The sequence below is a fragment of the Gadus morhua genome, chromosome 2, assembly GCF_902167405.1.
Source record: "Gadus morhua chromosome 2, gadMor3.0, whole genome shotgun sequence".
Lineage (NCBI taxonomy): Eukaryota > Metazoa > Chordata > Actinopteri > Gadiformes > Gadidae > Gadus > Gadus morhua.
Window position 1 is genome coordinate 26,098,894 of NC_044049.1, and position 14,060 is coordinate 26,112,953.

The 14,060-nt window shown below is 45.2% G+C and overlaps 1 protein-coding gene across 5 annotated transcripts in view; it reads left to right on the forward strand.

The window, feature by feature from the left end:
* LOC115559564 (cytosolic phospholipase A2 gamma) overlaps window positions 1-5,828 on the forward strand; it is a 13,361-nt gene extending 7,533 nt beyond the window's left edge. For 4 of the 5 annotated variants that reach the window (XM_030378454.1, XM_030378427.1, XM_030378436.1 and 1 more), the window contains 5 exons: window positions 1-46; window positions 385-539; window positions 1,199-1,370; window positions 2,021-2,189; window positions 5,508-5,828. The exon at window positions 1-46 is cut by the window's left edge and continues 38 nt beyond it. In XM_030378454.1, the coding sequence (XP_030234314.1) occupies window positions 1-46; window positions 385-539; window positions 1,199-1,370; window positions 2,021-2,189; window positions 5,508-5,586 (621 nt within the window). In that variant the 3' untranslated portion in view covers window positions 5,587-5,828. Of the gene's footprint in view, window positions 47-384; window positions 540-1,198; window positions 1,371-2,020; window positions 2,190-2,737; window positions 2,960-5,507 lie in introns of those variants that run through there. The other variant, XM_030378445.1, reaches the window with a different exon arrangement.
* The last annotated feature ends 8,232 nt before the right edge of the window (window positions 5,829-14,060 follow it).

The following is a 14,060-nucleotide window of genomic DNA, read 5'->3' on the forward strand; positions in this document are numbered from 1 at the left end:
GAATGGAAATGGGGAACCACAGCCAACTTCATCTATCACAGCCCAGGTGAGATAAATTATGTAAATAGTATAAATACACATTCATAAATCAATAATGTAAAAAAACAACAGGAGATTGCAGTTCCGTACAGAAGTACTGTGCGTTAACTGTTTATTAGCAAATATATAGGCCTAGTACCACGGTACACGGATCACAATTCAATATGCTTGTATTTGACTTCCAGCAACCTTTTAATATCATGACATGAATCATGAACTCAAACCCCAAAGCACCGTCAATAACGTAAAACCTGCACCATGTAACTTTAGGCTGGAGCTATACCCTCCAAAGAAAAATATATTTCCCAAATATATTTCAAACCAGTGTTTTGTTGGTCATTGTAGACGAGTTCATTCCAGAGTGTCTGAGGTCTACGGAGAACCTCCAGCTGGTTGACGCTGGTCTGTTCCTGAACTCACCATACCCTCCGTTCCTCGGGCCCAAGAGGGACGTGGACCTCATCATCTCCCTGGACTTCTCCCTGGGGCAGAGCCTGAAGGTGTGTGTGTGTGTATTCATAGCCTTTTTATTGATCCCCAGGAAAATCTTCCACTGTGCTCTGTATAACTATAAAAAAACGTTGGGATTTGTTAACCTTGACCCTACTTCACAATCATTTAGGGTTTAAGGGACTAGAATGCGCAAAATAATTTTGGAAAGCGGTCCAGTACTGAGCTTAAACGTTGCAGCCGTAATAGGTGGAAAGGTGCTGCGAGGGAACCCTTTGGGGCGGTGGCCCCCTCTCAATTTACCTCCTCTAAAGGTGCTTGTTTTTGCCACTGACGGGTACAGATCATATTCGAACATTATGGAAAGGATCTTAGTCTGTCTTAGTGCCAATTAGACCCAGTTATTGGAAAATAGTTCCCCTCCAGGTAGCTCGGTAGTGATGGGATATTGCATGTTAAAATGTGTGTGTGTGTGTGTGTGTGTGTGTGTGTGTGTGTGTGTGTGTGTGTGTGTGTGTGTGTGTGTGTGTGTGTGTGTGTGTGTGTGTGTGTGTGTCATGGGGACGTTTTAATAACTGAAGTTCAATACAGCAGTGCAAAAAACAAAGCATTTTATTTTCTAGTAGCCCTTGTTATTGTACGGTGATACAAGTTCGATCAAAACGTTGCAACTATGTGACTTTGACTCGCTTACCGTCATCGAGCCCAGAGCCTGACCCTGGCCAGGGATTATGCAGTCGAGGTGGGGAAGCCGTTCCCAGTGATAGACGACACGGTCCTGGAGGAAATGGACTGGCCCAGGGACTTCTACGTGTTCCCGGGAGGTCGTTCCGCGCCCACCATCGTTTACATGCCTCTCTTCAACCAAAGGAACTGCAGAGGTATATAAGTCGGGATGCCCCTGTGTACCTCGGCTTTCAAGTCACGACTCTTGTGGTCGTCGAAGGAGAACGATAGAGCGGCGAAGTCACGCCCCTTCCGGGAGAGCCCATGGGACCTATGAGATCGAAAAATACGAATGGGTTTCAAAGGAGAGAAAGTAATTATCTTCTGGTCCCAGTCTTTATAAGGATTACACATATGTTGTGTAATCCGGTTAAGGAGAATGGGGGGCTTCTCTTATAAAAAATGTTTTAGATTTGTCCTCAGCATGAAAGGAAATACAAGTTTTGTTGAGGTTTAATTATCCTGTATCCATGTAGAAGAAATGCTATAATGGCACCAAGTGCGAGTGTGATCAGCCATTACCAGCATTTTGAAAATCTGCCTTTTCCTGTTTTAGTGACATCACAAGTACAGCTCCACCTAGATGTACCCATGTACAAAAAATCATAAATAACTATTTTAAATGATCAATATTTGTATACAATATCTATGTACATGTGTATTCCAATTGAACTAGGTTTACCCATATAATGGGTAAAATACATTAATTGGGTCAGCAACAGTGGTTTTTCCTTTTGCCTCTTTATGGATGATATGGAGGTCCACATGTTAATTTTTAACGGGGAATCGTTTCGTTGGGACTCAGACGCAGCCGAGGTGAAGTCCAAGATGGCGGAGTACACTACAGTCCAGATGCCATACAACCAGAAGAAGATAGCTGGCATGTTGAAGATAGCCATGGACAACATGAAGAACAACAAAAACAAACTGATGCTCGAGATGCACAGTGCTGCTGTTCGCAAGCAGGAACGCAGGTAAAAGGGCGTGTGCTTGTGTGGGGGTCTGACTGGTTCTTGTTAAGAAGGCAAAGTCTTCCGACTGCTGTGGCAGTTTACTTCCATTGCAAACCCTTTTTCTTTGGATCAGGATATGTCCATTGACACGCTTCACTGGGCCAATTGGAGCAAGGCTTAATAGACTGTTTTTCCCAGTTCTTCTGTTGCAAAGTTTCAAAGCTGTGCCCATCGCAGTGACAATTTAACTCTTTGTAAAAACTACAGAAGGGAAAAAGCAGGGAACCATGTTGTACATTTGGAGGTTAGAAAAGTAGGGATGCAGGCAGGGAACAGTATTGTTTTGTCGATTTCACATAAAGAACCGAGAGCAGAATCAATTTGACCGAAAACATTGAAGATCAGTGTTACGTCACACTCAGCTGGCTCCAAAGGATTTGCATGAGTTTGTACAAAGTGAACCTTGGAGGGAGGGGGGAGGTTGCATGATGTATATGATGGTGGATGACGATGACTTGAATGATGAATCCTTCCAGTGTTTTGACATCTTTCTTTCTTCATTATCACAGATCATAGCTCAAAGTCCAGGACAGAGTAAAGCGGATGATTTACAAAGTGCAGCCATCCTCAGTAAAGTTTCCCTCAGAACGCTGCAATGCTAGAATCACTCGTCTAGAGCGTAAACGGACCCACAACATTTATGTCACACTTATTACCAAAGCAGCGTTATTGCTCTTGATGTGAAACCCTTATTTTCTGCTGTATTTTATGCAAATAAAATGGAAAGAAAGGTTGTTTGCATCTTTCCATGTCTGCGAGAGAGAAAGAGAGAGAGAGAGAGCAATTTAATTGATTTGACGTCTTCGGGTTCTAGGTTGGGTCATCCCTCTCAAAGCTCAGTACCTTTTGATACTGGATGAGCAGGATTGCTTTCCTCGTCAAACATGGGTGCCATGATTTGTTGGTATTAAAAGAAAATCCTCACCGTGGTTTACACAATGGTACAAGCTACTAAATATTCTCCCACCCACTGGCCAAATTTCCCAGAGTATCAGTCCACTTCTATTAGAGCGTAACAAACCAAAGTGACAAGAGTGCATAGTTCTACCCCCATCGATCATATGGGTGGGGGTAGAAGGCTGCCTTCAAGTACCCCCATGTAACTTGCGCCTGAACTGTGAAAACTTGTATTTACTTTATAAGTGTTATCATGCAGGTCAAATTAATAAACGCATTCCATGTTCAGTGTTAATAGTTTACTACTTCATCGAATAACACGTTAACGATTAAGTATAGCATGTTTCAAACCTTTAATTACGTTAAGGTTTCCCTCATTTACAATGACGATGAGTTTACAGCAAGGGACATGCACACAACAGCAATGATGAATAAACATGAGTAAAATATTTAAATAAATATACACTTGGGTTAGATTGTAATTTGATGAGCTGATATGAAACACCAAACGTTGTTAATGTGCGAGTAGCTGTGAGTGACCACAGCTGAGCATGAGACAGCAGGCGCGTTGAACAGTGACTGGTACCATACCAAATCAACGCAGAACATTACAACACAAATTGTATAAATAAAACAAACGTTTATTTAGCATGTTGATGTACAATACATTCAATATCAAAAACAATCTCCTCAAACCGTTGGGCTCTGTACATTCACAACATATGAATATAAACACATGCATTACTTTGGTGATAGTTTTATATTTGTCAGACATGGGAGAGCAACTGAATTGTTATTTAAGACGTCGCTAGCACCAGAGGCTACCAGAGAGGACGCTGGCGTTGTTGGTTGGCCGCTTCTCTGCCCACGATCTTTTTCGATTTTGTGACTGTCAAAATAGTTTTTCCTGTGTTTTTGCACTTTTATTATTTACAGGGCTCCAGACTTATTTTTTTCACTAGGAGCACTGTGGCCCCCTAACTGAAAATTTTAGGGGCGCAACCAGAAATTGTAGGGGCACACACCGTTAACAGTTTCACAGGAGTGCGCCTGCTTGTCGTGCCGCTTGACAGGAGTAGTCAACTCAAACCGTCAACAGTGGATGTGTTGTTTTAGCAAAATAATCTAAAGCACCAAGCCAAACATCAGATAGTGTAATTCCCATGTTTCTAATTTTCCATCGGGTGCGGGTCGGGTGTCGATATTAATTTATAGCCGGTCTGGTCGGGCTACTGTCGGAACACGGGTCGGATGCGGTTTGAAGTATTGTGGGTACGGGCGGGTGCGGCGTTTGTAAAATAAGACCCGTGCAGGACTGACTTGCACTGGCACACTAGCCGAAGGTCAGAAGAACGAGTCAATCGTTTGCTTGCTTATTGTAAACGCACGTAGCAGGTTGTGAAATCTTTCTCCTTCGCACAGACGTTTACGCTCGCTCGATAATCTCTAGGACCCTTCCCCTCGACACATTAGCCACTTACAGTGGCCATTCCCCATCCTTCTTACACTGATTGGCCTGCTAAAGATTCAGGATTCATTGACGCGCCCCTTCGACGTTTAACGTGTAAAAAAAAAAGTGTAAATTTATTGGTAGCACATGCGCGACCAGATGGAAAATTCAGTCGCACACTCTCAGATTTTCGTCGCAAAATGCAACCATTTGGTCGAAGTCTGGAGCCCTGAATTACATTTTTTAAAAAGCTATTGTTACGAGCCCTACCCATTTTACGGGACATTTATCCTAAGACTCACCGGTGTTGTTAGCGGGGTAGCTACCCAGTATGTATCTGTATCTGTATCTCCCAGTCTTTACCATCGAGGGTTAGAGCTGATGCTGGTTACACTTGCATGGATTATCTTACCATCCTGAAGGACCTGATTATTCCTTAGGCCTAAAAAAAAAAAAGTTTGGTTCCTGTTGGTTGTCAGTTGAGGTCATGGGTAGGTAGGGAATTATTATTATTATTTTTTTTTATATAGCTCATAAAATAATTTGGGTCCCACATAAATTTGACAGGGTCGGTCGGAAACCGTAACCAAACAAAAAAAAATTGTAGGCCTTATAGTCCTTCTCGGTCCCTCCGGTCTTCGGGAGCCGGCCTTCTTTCATTGCCGAAGGTTAAAAAGAAATCGGCTGGACAGAGAGCGTTTGCCTATCGAGCCCCCTTCCTATGGAATAGGCTGCCATCAGTGATCAGGGAAGCTGACTCAATGGAGCTATTCAAAGGAAAGCTCAAAACGCACCTCTATAATCTTGCATTTGGAGTGTGAAAACGACAGATGCGAAGTGAAGACCACTCTGTTTGCTTGTGCTTTTCTTATTACATTATACATTCCCACTATGTAATTTTCCGTTCTAATTCACTATTCTGTCTGTTCTAGCGTGTTGCGGGTACTGGACTGGATGCCTGGACTCTCCTCATGGATAACCGGCCAGAACCCCATCACCATTTTAATATGATGTGCATGTATTTACCTGTATGTCAATTGTGGCACCCATTGCACTCCTGACCATCCCTGGAAGAAGGGATCCCCTACACTGCGTTTCTTCTCAAGATTTCTTCCTTGCTGATTCAAGGGAGTTTTTTCTTGCCCGTGTGGGGGCATGGGTAAAGGGGGGTGGCACAAATATTTGGCCCGTTAAGTCCTTTGGGACTGTAATGGTGATTAAGGGCAATACAAATAAAATGTAATTGAATTGAATTATTGATATATGCTCCGAAGTTCGGCCGATGATGTGGAGAACAATCGTGTTGAAGACACAGATGCAGTCGATAGAGTGCGTGTTCTGGGAGATAGGATAGACGACTTATCCTCACTGGTACGTTTTGAGGCCAGTGTGGTAAACACAAAGATTTCCCAAGTGCTACAGGCACTGGGTGCGAAACATAGGGTCGAGAGACCCACCGTGGAGATACCCTTGGAGGCAATAGGAAGTGACGTAGTTCCCGCCCAGACGCTGATTGGCTGATACGTTTGCCACTTTGCATATTGACTTTTTGGAAAACGTTTTGGATTACGTTTTGGAAACGTTTTGCCAAATCTTTTGCAAAGCGTTCGTTTTGCGGATTGAAATGTCATTTGATTATCGCTCCCCACGGAGCGTGGCGAAGTGGATTGCAATCACGGGGACGCTATAGCTTTTCAATTTGAATAAAGGAACTCAAAGAATTTGACGAAATGTTATTCTATTTTCATTGTTTTAACTTTTGCAAATTTAATTGAGGATTGCATTGTCCCTTTGCATATTAAAATACACTTTGAATAACGTATTTACAAACTACATTATCAAATTGCATAATGAACTGTCAATTGCATAATTTAATTGCACATTGCATTGCCATTTGAATTTTGCTACATATATGCTTCAATAATCCCTGGCTGCTGCAATGTAATGTTCTGGTGTCGGCAGATCCGGGGTCAGATAGACAGATAGTCAGTCTGAAAGCCAAAAAACATTTGAAAGTCAAATATGGATATGCCTTTTGCGTTTTTCGTCTTTTTTTTGTGTGAAATTATTTTGATATGTATTGATTTTAGCATTCTAGTTCATTTCACATAGGGTAGCCTCATCCAATCAGGTCTATATTCTCGCGCAAAGCATCATGGGTAGGATATTACCCAACAGAAGAGGAAGAAGGGCAGTGAGAGTGTGTCCGGCCGTCTGTCTGTGGTTTCTTTCTACAACCAACACTGAGGCATCCCCCCCCCCCAACCAAAACCCAGGGAGGAGGTCCCAGAATAAAATCGGAATAACATTTGTTTTATGTATAATTTCTGATTAATATATTATTACTCTTAAGGCGCTTATGGAAGCATTATTCACTAATAAAACAAGAAATCATCGGCTGAACACACGAGAACATTCAGTTGGATCCACTGAGTTGTTTATTACAATTATGCTTCATTAACAAAAAAGACAGAAAAATAGTCCCATACATGTACACAATAAACACGAGGACTAAAACAATAGAAACAGCAGACTTTACAAATCATCAACAGGTGAGCACATATCTTTAATAACTGAACATGTTCTGCGGCCGCTTGCTTCCCAACAGAACACAAAAAATCAAGATTCAGTTTAAAGTCATTTACAACATGCAACATTATCCCATAGACATCTTGGTTATTATGAATAAAACATAACATCTGCTTTAAATCAGGTCGCGAATCAGGATTATGACAAAAATGATGATATAAGAGCCCTTAAAGGCCCACTATGCAACTTCGGGCATTTCTTGGCTGTTTTCTTGGTTTTGGCACGCATATTTCTCTACACAGCGCCCCCTACAGCTTCGTAGTAGATATTTCACAACACTGTCGTAACAACTCGTTGACGACCCTTCCCCATGCACTTCTACGCGAGCCATGTGCATTTGTTTACAAAGAAGCCGGCGAATGCGTGGAGCCATGTCCGAAGTAGATGTTCATAAAGTGTAGGCATGGTTATACATTTTTAAAAAGGTGTATTTGTATTGCAATAAACATAAATCCATCCTTTTTTATAGTTGACGGGGAGAATGTTTATCCTAGATTATAATTGTTATATCTTAGGTTGAACAGAACAATCAGTGTAAGAGGTTTGGCCAACATAATAATCTAAATAAACAAGAACCTGGATTCGGGGATTCAGTCTGTATCTGGGGGACGAGACGGACGAACAGCAAAACACCCATGGAAACAAAGGTGTTTAATATGGTTGCAACCAAGCAAGCTAGAAACATACAGGGCTCAACAAAACGGTCGAGAAAACAATTTTTACAGGGCTCACAACAAAATGGTTGAGCAAACACATTTGTACAGAGACTATCAACATCAAGAATACCACGAAGACAAAGATCACCCAAAGGTACTTTCAATTTCAAAAGCAACACGGCCGAGTCGGCGTCTGATTTGCAGTCTTCTTTTTCTTTCAGTTCACGCTATTCCTGAAAAGCTTGCTCAACGTTTACTCGTGTCTGGCCTCTCTGTCGGTCAGTCTCCCTTTTCTCTTCTTCTGTTCCTCCGACATTGGGTTTCTCTGTCTCTTTTTAGTCGGCTGATCTATGATGAATATAACAATCCCTTAGTTACTTGTGTTTATATCGAGCCGGTTCCGCGTTTGGGGGTCTGTGCCGTAAAGCACCAACGCCCGGAGTTCAGAACTTTCAACGCTCCAACGCGTGACGCTTAGCCACGATAGCCAATCAGCGTGGAGCTTGACCCGACATCACCGACAGAGAGTAGTGACCCTTGCACAGAAGCATACGGCCGACATCTTTCTTTATTCTGGGGGTGGAAATAGTAACATAGTTACGCCATTAAATGCGTTTATGGAAACATTTTTAGCGAGAAATGTGCATTTTACTTTCATTATGTTCGCTCGGTGAATGTGAAGGATGTTTGGTTTGATAGTTATGACGGAGAGGGAACGCTCCGTTCACTTGCATGGACAGAGTCTCTGGATGCTAAGCAACCTAAACGTCTTGGCGGACTATTTCTCTCCTGATCAACACTACGAATGCTGGAAACACACCAGACACACCATGTGAAGTTATTCAACCCGATTATTGTTATTTATATCAGAGATTATTTAATCTAACCCGATCTAAGCTCTATCACCCAAACACGGCGGCGTTTGTGTTTCCTACCTCGGACTCCAGCGCAGCCACGGCCGACAACTATCTTTATTCAGGGTGGAAATAGTAACATAGTTACGCCATTAAATGCGTTTATGGAAACATTTTTAGCGAGAAATGTGCATTTTACTTTCATAATACTCGCTCGGTGAATGTGAAGGATGTTTGGTTTGATAGTTATGACGAAGAGGGAACGCTCCGTTCACTTGCATGGACATGGACTCATCTAGCTGCTTTGGCGCGTTGACGCGTTGGAAGCGTTGAACCGAGTAACCACCACACAATGATCAAGCGTCAGGTTACTCGCGTTATCGAACGCGAGTAACGCGTTTGGTGTGGCCGTACCAGCTGATCCATGACGAATGCAACAATTGCCTCGCAACTGGCTGTTTATATCTAGCCGGTGCCATGTTTGGGTGTGTGTCTGTGCCGTAAAGCATTTTCGAAACTACAATCTGACTACATTTTCGAGGATACTTCCGTTGCGTCACATCCGGATTGTGTCGGTCCGAACAGAGCAAGTTGCATATGCGCTTTTTCACTGGAGAGGCGACATGGGTAAATGACACACCCACCAATCGACCCAGAAATTGATGCAGAACCATCAGCATAACTCTCAACCTGCATACTTAATGTAATTTTGGCTAAAAAAGTTGCATAGTGGGCCTTTAAGACTTAAACTGGTGAAGTCTGAAAATATATAAAGATTGACCATCAATAGGTATTTTACGTACATTTCAAGTAATAAATGTGCTTATCTAACTATGGGAGATCTTAAAAGCCTTTTCATGGTTTATCATGCTATACCAGAAGAGAGAGAGAGAGAGACAGAGAGACAATAACTGCCACAGAGACACCGTCAGTCCTCTCAGTGTGTGTGTTTTTATGTAGGTTTGTTTTTGTGTGTGTGCACGTGTGTGTATCTGTCTGTGTGTGCGTGTGTGTGTGTTTTTGGAGTGTGCGTGTGTGTGTGTTTTTGGTGTGTGTGTTTCTGTGTGTGTTTGCATGCGTATGGGTTTGTTTTTGTGTGTGTCTGTCTGTGTCTGTGTGTGTGTGTGTGCATGCGTATGTGCAAAGTGCCCCCCCTGCACCCTCCCCCTTCCACCCCTCACCTCTCCCCCCCCACCCCTGAGGTCCGCCGCCTCCACCCCCCTACCAACACCCCCGGGAGGGGGGGGGGGGGGAAGAGAGAGAGAGAGAGAGAGAGAGAGACAGAGAGAGAGACAGAGAGAGACAGAGACAGAGACAGAGACAGAGAGAGAGAGAGAGAGAGAGAGAGACGGAGCGGCCCCACCGACCCCCCTCAGCACCCTTCGTGTGTGACTGTATTGTGTGTGTGTGTGTGTGACTGTATTTGTGTGTGTGTGTGTGTTTCTGTGTCTGTGTGTGTGTGTGTCTGTGTCTGTGTGTGTGTCTGTGTGTGTGCGTATGTGTGCGTGTGTGCAAAGTGCCCCCCCTGCATCCTCCCCCATCGACCCCTCACCCCCTCCACCCCTCATCCCCTCCCCCCTCCCTCCCTCCACCCCCCCCCCCCCCCCCCCCCACCCCTCCCCCCCTCCCCCCTCCACCCCTGAGGCACCCCGCAGACCCCCCCCCCCCCCCATTTCTCTACAACTGAGGGACCACCGAGACGCCCCCCAGAGCCCCGGGAGGCTCCTGCTGCCCCCGCTCTCTTTCTACAACCGACACAGAGAGGCTGAGGACCCTGGGGTCCGCCGCCGCCAGACCACCACCCCCGGGAGGAGGTCCTCCTGGGTGAAGGAGGACCAGAAGGTGTGGAGGTGTGTCAGTGTGTCTGAGGACCCTCCTCCACCTGGGGACACTCTGTAGAAGGACAGAGAGCCAGCAGGCCGGTCCAGGTACACTCCTACTCTGGTGGAGCCAGCGGGGTGGAGAGGGAGGTCTGTCCGTCTACCGTTGTACCAGACATAGTAACGATCATCAGAACAATAAAGACTCCAGGACTTGTTGTTCCGTCCAAGCCCGCTGTCACCACCCTCTCCTCTCCTTGTGATTCCTCTGTATGTCACTCCTATATCAACCCATCCTCTCCACTCTACCTCCCAGTAACAGCGGCCAGTCAGAGCCTCTCTACCCAACACCTGGGACCAGTGGTCAAATCTGTCTGGGTGATCCGGATACGGCTGGTCCCATCCAACCCACGTCACCTTCCTGTTGTCCTCAGACAGAGAGATTCCTCTGTGGGCCGTGTTGGGGTCCAGTGTGAGGTCACAGGCATCTGAGGGAGAACCAGACATGATGAGCTGCTGAACCGCTCTTCATCCTCATCATCATCATCACTAGTACTGTTCTCCTGCGCTCTGTGTACATATACATAGATATGAACACATACATACATATACATATGTACACATACATAGATACACACACCTCAACAATAACGTTATGAATACATCAACAACAATATTATGAATACATCAACAACCATGTTAAGAAAACATCAACAATCAGAATCAGAAAGGATTTAATTGCCAAGAAGGGTTTTACACCAACCAGGAATTTGGCTTGGTGAGTAAGGTGCATACATTAAGACAATAACAATGAACAAAGAACAAACAGTGACATACATATAACACAATATAAACAAGCAGGGACATAAGTGATCAATTAAAAATAGGATGAATACATCAACAAACGTCTCTCCTTGGATCCAGGACTTACCAAAGACAAGCAGCTCAGCGCTGTGATTGGCCGTGCCAGCGCTGTTGCTCGCCACGCAGCAGACCGTGTTCACGCCGTACCTCCCACCTCTGACGAAGAGGAAGCCCCTCTCCACCCAGGCCTCTGATTGGTCGTCTGTGCCGTCCCTCTCCAGGGGCCTGCCGTTGTGGAGCCACTCTACTGTGGGCTCCGGCGTGCCGCCGGCGTGGCAGGTGTAGCGGGCCGTTTGGCCCACGGGCAACAGGTGGGTAGAGGAGTGGAACTCTGTGATGCTGGGGGCCTCCTCCTCCTCCTCCGTGGGCATCACTGAACCTGAAGAAACCAGGAGGAGAGGAGCGAACGTCTACAACACGGATCTAGAGATGCAGCGTCAGACACTCCCTTCACTCTCTCCTGACACCTGTCCACTAGAGGGCGACCAGGGGATTCACACCCAGTATTCTGGCCTGCCTTTTCATACATGATTGAGTATCACAGCAGTGTCTACAAAGATTACCCAGGGAGGGGAAGTCACTCCACGAAGAGATTAACGAGTCGGGGGCGGAGCTTGTGGAGGAGAACGCAAAACCGTTCAGCAGCTCCAATAGAAACTAGTGCAAGTGAACCCAGAAAGGGTTGACCCTTGTGATCTGACCTCAGTAGACCACAATAGAAACCTGACCTCAGTAGACCACCATAGAAACCTGAATTTAGTAGACCACAATATAAACCTGACCTCAGTAGACCTAAGCACATCCAACAACCTTTCAACTCTTAAAGAGTGTATTTACTGTATCTACGGCACAGAGAACAGAAAGGAGGAACCCTTCTCCACTCTTGAACACAAACAAAGTCTACGGACCCTCTTTGTTCCGCTCAGCCTCCAGATGATCCAGGTCTACGCTCTTCTCACAGATCCAGTGGTGCAGTCTGTTACACGGCTCTTCAGACCAGCCGTCCTCCCCTGCTACGACACAGTCTCTTGCTCCGCCGTCATCGCGTGGTTTAACGTGTCTCCAACTGAGAACCACGAGGAGACAGTGGAGATCAGTCTGTCACTCTCAGAGAAGAGATGCTGCTGAACAGAGTCTTCAGCCTTACCTTGAGGTCATGGGGGTACCATCCACCCACTTGTGGGTCCCCTCTTTCTCTCGATCACTCAGTCCAATCCAGGAAGAACCCACCAATCTGCTGACAAACCTGGAAACCTGGTTCTAAAGGTAAATGCATCTGTTGTTATGAACACACACACACACACACACACACACACACACACACACACACACACACACACACACACACACACACACACACACACACACACACACACACACACACACACACACACACACACACACACACACACACCAGTTCTTCTCTGCTGTTGATGACCACCAGGTCTGCCTTTCTCTTCTGACAGTCTTCTCTACTGGCCCTCCAGCCCTTCTTAGTAGTAGAAACAAGGTAGAGACTCTTGTCGTGAAGCATCCAGCCCTGAAGTGTCAATTCATCTGTTGAATGTAAAAGAACATCCTGAACAAACAGAACTGCTTATCTTACGGTCTTCGTTACAGACACACAACCCTGAGACCTGACCTTAACAGACCACATAGAAGCATGACCTTAATAGATGACGATAGAAACCTGACCTTAGTAGACCACAATATGAATCACAGAAGCAGAGGGTGTTTTTGAAATGAATGTTGATGACGCGATTGATTTAATAACTTGGATAAAACCCTCACCGAGTTCATCCAGTAAGTTCTCTCTCCCCTCTATCCAGGGTGACGGTGAGTCTAGGACAGGACAGAGGAATACAGAAGATATGAGCTCTAAAACAGAACGACATCGTCTCTGAACATCACAGGACCCACAGCCAACCAAACACAAAGTCCATAATATTAATACTAATTAAAATAGCAATAACTACAGTTATCAATATCATTATTGCTATTGTTACAATTATTCATATTAGTAGGCCTAACACAAATTCTAACAAGTAAAATAATGATCATTATCATTGCTATCATTCCAGGTTGAGCGCGCGCATTGCAAACTCAACCTCTAGTTGTAATTAAACCCATAGCTATAATGTGGAAACCCCAGAGGAGAACAGGACGCAGTCGGTCCATAATATCGTAATGACCACGGAAGAGGCAGTGAATGAAGTATTGATCAGACAGCGAATTATTAGATACCACCGCTAAACCGTTGGAACGCGCAAGACCGGTAACCATAGCAACGCCAGTAAACAAACCCCTACGCGCAACGGCCATCCGGAGGCTCACACAGCTTTTGGCCGTAATATAACACATTAAATTATATAATATTATACACTATTAGATATAGAGCTCCGGGAGTGCAAACGGCAACAATCCCTTTCTCCTCCATGCTGCGGTTCACACCGGACGGCACTGCGGGGAACGGTTGGCCGGTTGAACGCTGATTGGCTGTTACGTTACGTCCCTCAGTGGCCACGCTGTTGAAAGCTGATTGGCTGTTACGTTATGTCACTCAGTGGCCACGCTGTTGAATGCTGATTGGCTGTTACGTTACGTCCCTCAGTGGCCACGCTGTTGAACGCTGATTGGCTGTTACGTTACGTCCCTCAGTGGCCACGCTGTTCAACGCTGATTGGCTGTTACGTTACGTCCCT